We start from the raw sequence: 11,313 nt of genomic DNA, 5'->3' as shown, positions 1-11,313 counted from the left end.
TCTCATGTTCTCTAATGTAAAGCATTTTGATCTCTTTAAGGAGAAGATATTGATTCTCTCTATCTCACTTTCTTGAATCTAGCATTATCAGTTCTTATTCTTAGCTGGATTATAGTTGACCAGTAGCCCTAACTTTTTAAAGATAATTGAATTGGGCATAATCATAACCCTAGATGAATTTAAATAATTGTCACCAGAAGACATTTTAAAAGGGGGACCAAAGGAACTTCCAATATTTAGGGGACAAATTGTTTTGAGGAAGGCATTCTTTTGCTTTTTAAAAATTAATAGTTTAAAAAATCTGGTTTGAATCAACAAGCTTTTTTTCTTACATGACATTTTTATTTTGATCAAAGTTATTCATGTATATATTTTAAAAAGTCAAATATATCTGTTAAGCTGTGGCTAAATCAATATCTTCCTGCCCCATCCCTCTCTTCCAAGACATGCTCTTTAAAATATTTGAGATGTTTCTTCTCATGTTTATTTCTATATTTCTATAATGCATTTTGTAGAAAAGAATTGGTAGTGTTAGTGAGATTCTTAGAGTATGAAAGAGAAGGAAGCAACTTAGAAAATCAGGGTACGAAGTATGTGATTCTGGGTTCTAGAAAGTTTGTTAGTGCTGATTTTCTGTTTTAGATCGTATCTTCAGGGAAAGATGAGGATTTTACTTGTCAGTGTAGTGTAGTCTCAACTTTTGGATTGAATTAATAATTAGTGTTTAAATTTTTTTGTCTGCCATTAAATTGTGACATGTAATAGCCTGTAATTGCGTTTTTTTTTCTTATACTTATTATTTTTCCTGGAGTTTATAATTATGCCAATTTTCATTTGCTGTGTTTTCTTTATACATATTAGTATTTTAGCCCCACATTTCCCAATGAAAGTGTAAATCTTTACACACTACATGTAAACATTTTAATATTTGTGTCAATTTCATTTTTTCTTTCCTTAGAAACATCCTTTTGGTAGACTTAGTTCTGTTTAATTTTGAACAGCATTTAGCTGTCATTTTTCGAATTCCCTTTGCCTTCCTCCTATTTTAGACTCTCTGCTGCTCATGCCTCCCACTTATTTTTATTTTTTTTTAAAGTATGTTTTTATTGATTTCAGAGAGGAAGGGAGAGGGAGAGAGAGAGAGAGAAACATCAGTGATGAAAGAGAATCATTGATTGGCTGCCTCTGCATGCCCCCTACTGAGGCTTGAGCCCACAACCCAGGCATATGCCCTTGACCAGAATAGAACCTGTGATCCTTCAGTCCGAAGGCCGACGCTCTATCCACTGAGCCATGCCACCTAGGGCCCCATTTATTTTTATTACTGTCTTTGGTAGATTACATTTTCATTAGTTTTCTGATAATGGATTTATGGAAGAAAATATTTTTTTCAAATAGAGAGAGAGAGGGAGAGAGAATATGAATATCCATATATTGTTCCACTTATTCATTCATTGGTTGACTCTTGTATGGGCCCTGACTAGGGATTGAACACTCAACCTTGGCAAATCAGGACAATGCTTCAACCAACTGAGCTACCTGACCAGGACTGGAAGAAAACATTTTTGAAACCTTGCATATGTAAAAATATTTTTATTCTACATCCATATTTGTTAATTTGGCTGGATAAAGAGTTGTAGTTTAGGTATAATTTGATCTATAATTTTAAAGGTATTACTTTTTTCCTACTGTTACTATTGAGCAGTTGGATGCATTATGCTTTCTCAATTTTTTAATGTGACCTATTTTTTTCCTTGCACACTTTTTAAATCTTTATCCTCAGCATTCTAAAATTTCAAGATATATGTGCCTTGGTTATGGATCATTTTGGTGGTACTTTTTTTGCTGTGCGCTCAGTTTTTTTCTCTTTCATTTTCTCTGTTCTCTTCTTTTGGACTTTTAATTTTTAGGGTATTAGTCTTCCTAGATTTATTACTGGAGAGCTGGTCAAGTTGAAGGGAGCTTGACTCTCTCCTCCTTGGCTCTTGTCATACCTGCGATAAAGCAGACAAGTGACAGCAGTGTTGAAGTAAAACAGCCAATTTATTAAGAATATATTTGGCATAAAGCACAAGTGGGCAACTCAGCCAGTCTGAGTGCACTGCCTTGTGGGGGTTGAAGGGTTTTATACTTGCCCTGCCTATAGGTTTCAAAGTTCCTCTGCAGGATAGACTAGATTTCAGAGTCCTCCTTTTACATTGTTGCAACTTTTCCCAGAATTTGTGAGAACATCTGGTGACTTTTATCTTGGCAAGTCCCAAGACTACTGACTTCTTTGTTCACTGGGTGAGATAAACTTCCCTTTTTCTTTTCCCTTTTTTCTCTCTCTGCTGTAACAACTATCTTTCCTGCCTAACATCCCCCAAGTGATACCATCCAAATGCTTTTGGGGTTTTGTTGTTTGTGCCCCAGTCTTTATCTGTCCTTGGGTTTAGCTGTCACAAATGGCATTAATTGGTTCTTTGTATAAACCATCTGTTCTCAAGTGTCCTTGGTTGGGGAGGATAAGGTCTTGTGATTCATAAGCTGGCTGGAAGCTGCCCAAACTTTTTGGCCTTGTTTAATTTTCTTGTCTCAGTTTCCCCATTCCACTTGTCCAGGAATTTTCCTAGCTTCTTACTATCCTGCCACGTATTGATCAATTCTCTGATTTTCTTTCTTTGATTTTTCTTCTCTTTTATTTTTTATTTTGCTTGTGTTGGGAGCATTCCTTCAATTTATCTTTGAGCTCCTCTATAGAATTTTGTATTTCTGCCATGTTATATTTAATTTCTAAGAACTCTTTTTTTGTTCTCTCAATATTGTTGTTCTTTGTTAAAACATACCTTGCTCTTGTTTTAGGTGCAGATATTTTGTTTTTTTACAGATATTATAGCTTTAAAATAATTTTTTTTTTGTTCCTGGCATTTTTTTTCCTGTTTGTTAATATGCTCTCTCCATTATGTTACAAGTTTTCTTTAAATATTTTACCTGATAAGTTAGAGAATCTGAATAGAGTATGCTCAGTTCCTTTTCTCAGATGAATAAATGAGAAATTCTCAGTGGATTGGAGGGGTAGAGAATGGGTGAGCAAAAATGCTCTCCCTTTACTTCCTCCATAAAAGCAAATTGTTTTACATAAAATTGTTTAAGAATGAAGGTATTTTAGTGAGGGAGTCAGTGTTGTATATATAGTTCAGGTACACTGTGTTTTGCATTATGTAGAGAGAAAACTGTATAGAAAGTAGATGTTAAATAGCTTATATACCCCACCATGGTTTCAAGTATCAAATGTTTACAATCATCTTTTCTCCAGAATTAGATCTCTGCAGGTTCATGATGTGACACTGCTTAATTTGCTAATGTGCTTAAGAGAGGTTTTATGTGCTTTGGTTATCAAACTTTCAGAAATCAGAGTTAGTATTTTGAATATATTCTTATTATTTTATGAAAAGAGCTTTTTTTTGGGGTGGGGCGGGGGGATGTTTTACAGAAATTCCTATGGATAATCTGTTAGCTTTTGCTTAGTAACAAAACATTACAAAACTCAATAGCATAAAACAACAGTTATTTATTATTGCTTGTGTATCAATGGGCCAGCAGTTCTAGGTTGAACTTGGTGTGGTGACACCACTCATTTTGACTGGGCTTGCTCATATGCCAGTGGGTTTGCTGGGACTGGTTTTACATATTTCTCATCTTCCTGGCATTGATAAGCTATCCTGGGGATACTTTTCCATGGACATGGTAGAAACATAAGAGGGCAGGTAGAGGATGTGAGGGCTCCTAAGGCCTAGACTTGGGACTGGCACACTGCCACTTCTGCCTTATTCTGTTGTATAATCAGATAGGAAGGGTTGACTGCTTACTTTGAGAGGTTAGGGAAATGTTGACTTTTTTATTTTAGTGCTGAAATTGGCAAGAGTATATAAGATTTTGCTTAGGAGATGATACCCGTTTGGAAAATATGGAAAGATTTGAGAGCTCTCTGCATCTTGTTTTAAAAGACCTTCAGTATATATATATTTAAATCTTACTTTTCATTACAATAACCTCACTTTAACATAATTTTCAGAAGAGTTTGATTTTGAATAATAAAATATTTTTTGTGTCTCCATTAGAAATGCAGCTCAAATATAGCTTTTAGGTTGTTTTTTTTTTGGGAGGGGGGGGCTGAATTTTGTCATTCAAGGTTATTAGCTCAAATATCTCTCAATGGAAGAAAGAGGATTAACATTTATTTAAAATTCATTCTATTCATTACAACATTGAACCTTTAGAAGAGGTGAAATGAGTTTAAGATTTTGATTTCTTTAGCTGTGAAATGATATTTCAAGAATATGAATGAATACCTAGAAAACAATTTTTATCCTGTTTAATTTTGGGTCAAAATGAGTTAGTGTGTCTGACAAGAGGGTGAAGGAAATTGTTGCCTGGTCAGGCACCTCACTCTTATTAGATACCCTGAACAAATTACAGCGAAATGGGCTTGTGTTTTCAGAAAGTTGGAGGTTGGTAGGTAAATGTTCATGTCCTTTTTGCTTTAAAAGTCTAAGAAAAGAAACAACCATTTCAGAAAATACAAGAAAATGCTGTTGAGACAGTAATAATAAAAGGAACAGCTATATGTGCACCTTCTTAAAGATTTCAAAGTAGCAAGCATTCATTTATTCAAGCTTGTTAAAAGAAAGTTTCAAGTTAACATAAACTTGCCTTTTTAAAATCCCCAAACATGATTTTTATCAGACTAGCTTCTGAATGAATCACATATTTACTTTTGCTCTTAAAATATAATGATAGTTAATTTCTTAATAATTAAGAATTGTCATTATTAGACTGCAATTATTGTGGTATATTGTATATTATTATTATATATTCTCTCAGGACTCATGTGTGGCAATTTAATTTTAGTAAGTTACTCTGCCCATTATCCCTTACCTAGTTTAGAGTATTAGCCTCTTATCCATTTCCACTCTTCTGATTCCCTTATCCCTCAGTCAAGGAAATCTTTTAAAAACTCAGATAAGGAAGTTTCTTTGGTTCTTAAATGTAAGTATTTCTGATTGCTTTCTGCCTCATCCGTCTCTTCTCACCTTACCCTCTTCTTTGCTTCCTAGACCATGTCCACATTGGCTTCCTTTAAGCTACTTAAAGTCATTAAGCTCTTTCCCAAACTGGAGGCCTTTGTAATTGCCACTTGCTACCCCTAATCTGCTCTTGTTCCAGATCTCTTCCTGGTTAATTCCTACCTACCCTTCATTGTAAACATTAATATCACTTCCTTAGATTGGCCTTATCTGGCACTCTTTCTTCCTCATCCTCCTCCACCAATTTAAACATAGATTTCTCTCTTATTATTCTTACTAGAGGCCCAGTGCACGGATTCATGCAGCACTGGGGGAGGGGGGGTCCCTTGTCCTGGCCTGTGGGATTGGGTTGAAACCGGCTCTCCGACATCCTCTGAGGGGTCCCAGATTGTATTCAGTGCAGGCCAGGCCGAGGGACTCCACCGGTGCATGATCGGGGCCAGGGAGGGACACAGGAAGTTGGCCAGCCAGGGAGGGACTGTGGGAAGGCTCCAGGGCATGTCCACCCGTCTCACTCAGTCCTGATTGTCCGGACCTCAGCAGCAAACTAACCTACCAGTCGAAGCGACTGCCCCCTGGTGATGAGTGCACGTCATAGTGACTGGTCGACCAGTCGACTGTCTGCCCCCTGGTGGTCAGTGCATGTCATAGCGAGCGGTTGAGGGGCCTTAGCAAATCATTAGCATATTACGCTTTGATTGACTGAACTGACGACTGGATGACCGGACACTTAGCATATTAGGCTTTTGTTATATACGATTGTACATAATTATGACGTGTTTATGTGACTTTTTAATGTCTACCTCTGCCTTTACACTATAAATTCTATGATAATAGCAACTTTATTTTTGTTTACCATTGTTTACCCAATAATTAGCATAGTGTGAAATAAACTTTTAAAAAATGCCGTCAATTATAAGGTACACTCTGATTTCAGATATGTTAAAATGTTAAAACATGGCAATTGCATTAGCAGGACATCATCTATGTAAGATGTTCTCATGTTAGAGATGTAAAATATGATAAAATGTATTTCATTGAATCAGTACTTCATGGTGTAATAAGCATCCTTACAGGAGAATTATGAAAAAGCCAATTCCCTAGTACCTGAGACCGTAATTGAATTTCTTAATTGCTTTGTGATAGACTGCATGTATACAAATATGTCCTCTCAAAATTACTTTTTTGGTTAGCTGGGCAGGTAGTGAATCAGATGAATAAGAAGCTACAGACAGGTTTTACGGAACCAGAAGTGTTACAGATATTCTGTGATACCTGTGAAGCTGTCGCAAGGTTGCATCAGTGTAAGACTCCAATAATTCACCGGGATCTGAAGGTACAAAATTTAGAATCCGCATGTATTGATGCATTTTTAACTTTCAAGTTAAAATGTTCTTGGGCTATCTTCATCTAAATCAGTTTTTCTTATTAGAACTGAGCTTGGCCTCTGTCCCCTGCTGCATTTCCTGAGGTCATCTAAAGACTGGCTGTAGCTTGGGTGGTGATTATCTTTAAAGTCATACTATATTTTAACCTTTTTGTGCACTCAGACCTCTTGTATCTGATACCCTTATTACATTGGAAAAAGTCCCCAAAGTGAATCGAACATTTCTGGTATCATATTACTAGAGATGCCAGTGCACATACCTTGTAAAACTATAGGTGTCTTCTTTGGTACCCACAAACATTAAGATTCCAAAAATTCCTCTTCCTGAAATACTTTATGCACAGATATCCCATGGCTAACCTTTCACTCTTCAAGTTTGCTCAAGTTCACCTTCTCACCGAAGTTCTGTCTTACACTGCCTCACTTACAATTACAACCTAACATTCCTGTTTTCTACCTGCTCTCCTTTTTATTATCACTTCTCACCTTCTAAGATACTATGTAATTTGCTTCTGTATTATGCTATTGTTTATTTTCTCTCTTCTCCCACTAAAATATAAGCTCCATATGGACAAGGATTTTTCTCTTTTGTATTAATGGATCCAAGCTTTTAGAACAGTGCCTGGTACATAGTGTGCTCCACGACAACATCATCCAGGGAACCCTGTGGTAAAAGGATACAAGTTAAGTCAAGGTTGAAACGCATGACTATGTCCCTTAATTTGGGTAACCAGTATAGTTTATTTCAGTTCTTTTGAATATACAACTTTTACATTTCCCTAATAATTTGTATGATTTTTTTTAGATTATTTAAAATTACTAAAAGTTAACTTTTTTCATGTAGATACTTTATCTGAGTCTTACTGATTTAAAACTGGAATTGTCTTACTGCACAATTTAGTATAGACCATATTTCATATGTTTAGTTTTTTTTACATGTGTAAATTTAAGCAAACTTATGTATTTTAAGTAGATTTCTTATACAGATATTTATTGTGTGCAAATCTTTTAAAAAGTAGACTAAAATGAAATCTAGAAGAAAAACTATAAGGAAACAGTAATGTATTTTGATAGGATTGAGAGAAATTGAATTGCTCTCCAAGACCATGTCATAAAAATAAAAAAACATATATTGCCCTAGCTCAGTGGTTCTCAACCTTCTGGCCCTTTAAATACAGTTCCTCATGTTGTGACCCAACCATAAAATTATTTTCGTTGCTACTTCATAACTGTAATGTTGCTACTGTTATGAATCGTAATGTAAATATCTGATATACAGGATGGTCTTAGGCGACCCCTGTGAAAGGGTCGTTCGACCACCAAAGGGGTCGCGACCCACAGGTTGAGAACCGCTGCCCTAGCTGGTTTGGCTCAGTGGATGGAGCGTCAGCCTATGGACTGAAGGATCCTGGGTTCAATTCCAGTCAAGGGCACATGCTTGGGTTGTGGGCTCAATCCCTGGTGGGGGGCGTGCAGGAAGCAGCTGATCAATGATTCTCTCTCATCATTGATGTTTCTCTCCCTCTCCCTTTCTCTCTGAAATCAATAAAAATATATATTAAAAGAAAAATAAAAAATATTGTGGAAAAATGTAATAAAATGGCATCACTTGTTGAGTACTTACCTTACAGTGGTTGAGTATTCCAGCCACTGTTCTAAGCAATCTACATATTTTAATTAATTTACTTTTTATAATAATAGATACCATCTCTCCCATTTTATAGAGATGGAAACTAATGCACAGAGTGGTAAAGCAAATTGTCCAAGGGTATGCATGTTAGTGAAGGAGCAAAGTTGGGCTGTGAATCCACACTATCCTGTTCTAGAAACTGTGCATGTAATTTGTTCACTTAAATTACTACAACTCTAATCTCCAAGTTAAGGCATAAAGTCAAGTCTTGTTTTTCAGTATAGTATTTTTTTTTTAAATCCTCACCTGAGGATTTTTCCATTGATTTTTTTAGGCAGAGTGGAAGGGAGGGAGGAGGGGGGTAGAGAGAGAGAGAGAGAAACATGGATGTGAGACACATCGATTGGTTGCTTCCTGCATGTTCTGACCAGGAAAACGAACCTGCTACCGAGGTATGTGCCCTTGACTGGGACTTGAACCCGAGATCCTTCAGTACCTGGGCTGACACTCTAACCACTGAGCAAAAATGGCCAGGGCTCAGTATAGTATTTTATATAAAAATGGTATGAAAAATCAGAGTTAGAATTTTAATGCTTTTTTGTTATTGCTTGTCTATAGATAAGGTAAAGTGTCAGAAATGGAGAGAAATGGAGTTATAGTATAAACTGTGACTGCTACAAGTTCCTCTCTTTCACTGAAGCACTTTTAGAGAGGATTTATTTGGGGTTTCTTGTCCCCTGCAAAAATCATCCTGAGATGGGAGAAGCACTTCTCTGTTTTTAGTAAGAGAGGCAATAGACATAGTAGAGTATATTTTTTGTCTGATTCATTTGTCTTTCCTCATAATTTGAGGTATCATATACAGGGGTATATAGTGTGTGTGTGTGTGTGTGTGTGTGTGTGTGTGTGTGTGTGTGTGTATGTGTGTATGTATGTGTATATGTATATGTATATATCACAAACTCATCAATGTTTGTGTAAGGTCATGGTTGTAAAAAGATAATCTTAATTTTGAAAATAGTACTAATTATTGATTTTTTTTCTCTTAAGGTAGAAAATATTTTGTTGAATGATGGTGGAAACTATGTACTTTGTGACTTTGGCAGTGCCACTAATAAATTTCTTAATCCTCAAAAAGATGGAGTGAATATAGTAGAAGAAGAAATTAAAAAGTAAGTGTTTATCTTTATTGCATTTGTCTTAAGGGAATTTTAGTTAACTTGGGTCTGTGATCAGCTCTGCTGATACATATTTTAGATATTCCATTCATATTTCTTCAAAATACCTTTATACCATAGACATTGATTAATTTATGTCTGATCTAGCTCAATAGGAAATACATTTTACCATGGAAACAAGTTTTTCATCTACGTTTTAAACACATTTATCAAGAAAGTTGTTAAATAAGCTGTAGTAATGAGTGGAACCATTAAAGGCAGTTTTCACTGATTGTTGAATTCAGTTAAGCATCTTTATTTTTAGTAGTACTGTTTTTGTTAGGAAAAATTAAATTATTTGAAAACATTTAAACTTACTTCATATTTAATATTAACAAGTTGACTTCTGTATGTATTGAAAACTATGTTGAAAATGTGTTACTTAGTAATAGTGTACTGGAAAGCTTTCTGGTAGAAAAATAAGTCATATCTGCTTTATGTTTCCTTATTCTTGTACTTTTCATGGTTGCTAGATTACTTGTGAAGACTTTTCTGTTTTAGAAAATGGAACTGTTTGTAAGTCTTAGATTACCTTAATAAAATGATACAGACTGCAGAAAGATCTGTCAGAATAGGAATTTATAAGTAGTTGCCTTTCCTGAGTTGCCCTCTTCTTCACAAATTCTCAGTTGTTTTAAACTGTCTAGGAGTTGTTATTTGAACTGTAACTTATATTTTGAAATAGCTCAAGTAGAGCTGATATTACCCTGGCTTAGTTGTATAGCACTATGGATTTCTAGACTATGTATTTCTATCCAGAGAACTTAGCTTATGGTGATTATATTAGATTCCATAAAAACAAACTCCTTAGTAAACATATAAATGTCCTAAAGAATTCAAGAACAGTAAATTATAGAATTGACTTCTTGCGAATGCAATTTAAAAAAAAAAGATTGGATTGTGATATATAATGGCTGCTTTGGTTCTGCTCAAGCACCTCTAACTTGCTAGGTTTTATTTCTTGTTGAGATCTGAAGTATAGTTAAGGTTTAATAGAATTTTGCATTAATGATGAATGTAAACTTATGAGGGTGTGCTTTGTGGCTCAGTTGAAGAGTTAATGGCCCAACCATTTACTTAATTAATAGGTATTTATTTAGGGCCTGCAATGTAGTGGACACTGAAGGATAGCAGTAAGGGGGTGCTGCAGGCTAGCAGTGAACAAAAGTCCTGCCTGCATGCATTTCATATTCTGGTTTCTTGGGTTGCTTCTCTGTATCATTCAGAATGTCCCACCAATCAGGGTCATTGAAATCAGTAACATTGTAGAATGCTCACCTTTAAGAACACTTTGTGTAAAATAAAACCTATAAACAGTCAAAATGAATTTTAAATTATGCCATGATACAGGAAGTTCTTCCATATTTTTGTAATTTCTGCCATGAAATCGAGCACTACTTCATTAAAATATTCTGTTCATAATGTATTTGGGGTTTTTATATTGGTTAATATTCAGTGTCTTATAATTCCAAATAGCTCATGATGGCAGTATTAGAATTGTACTTAATTAGTGTAGTTAAAATTATGGCACCTACATTTTTTTAAAACTACAATTATAAAAACAAACTTAAAGGAGATTTACTGCCGTGTGCAAGGAAGTACGTTAGAGTCCATGAAAACAAACTCCTTAAGTGAACATATAAACTAATATTTTGAAAGAAGTTTTATTTTTAAATTGATTAAAATATTTTGATAAGGATATTTTGAGTTATATTATTTCAAATAAAGAACTCAAGGAAAACTATGTTTCCAATACATTGTCTTTATTTAAAATTTTTGTATTAAAGAGAATTAAGTTTTTATCATTAGAGATGCTATTGTGCTTGTTGAATAAAAATGTGTATGCATACATGTTTTGTATTGTTTAATCCTTGATAGACTTTAATGCCTTTTAAAAGTAGTATTGCCGAAACCGGTTTGGCTCAGTGGATAGAGCGTCGGCCTGCGGACTGAAAGGTCCCGGGTTCGATTCCGGTCAGGGGCATGTACCTGGGTTGCGGGCACATCCCCAGT

General features: G+C 35.2%; 1 protein-coding gene across 1 annotated transcript in view; it reads left to right on the top strand.

Annotated features, from left to right (window-relative positions):
* Positions 1 to 11,313, top strand: part of BMP2K (BMP2 inducible kinase) — a 96,934-nt gene that overhangs the window by 19,952 nt on the left and 65,669 nt on the right. The window contains exons 4-5 of the mRNA XM_014544721.1: positions 6,260 to 6,402; positions 9,134 to 9,255. Coding sequence (XP_014400207.1) covers positions 6,260 to 6,402; positions 9,134 to 9,255 — 265 coding nt within the window. The remainder of the gene's footprint in view (positions 1 to 6,259; positions 6,403 to 9,133; positions 9,256 to 11,313) is intronic.

Source organism: Myotis brandtii, unplaced genomic scaffold (genome assembly GCF_000412655.1).
Source record: "Myotis brandtii unplaced genomic scaffold, ASM41265v1 scaffold111, whole genome shotgun sequence".
Classification (NCBI taxonomy): Eukaryota; Metazoa; Chordata; class Mammalia; order Chiroptera; family Vespertilionidae; genus Myotis; species Myotis brandtii.
Note: the sequence above shows the minus strand (reverse complement) of the source record. Positions and strands in the feature narration are given on the sequence as shown.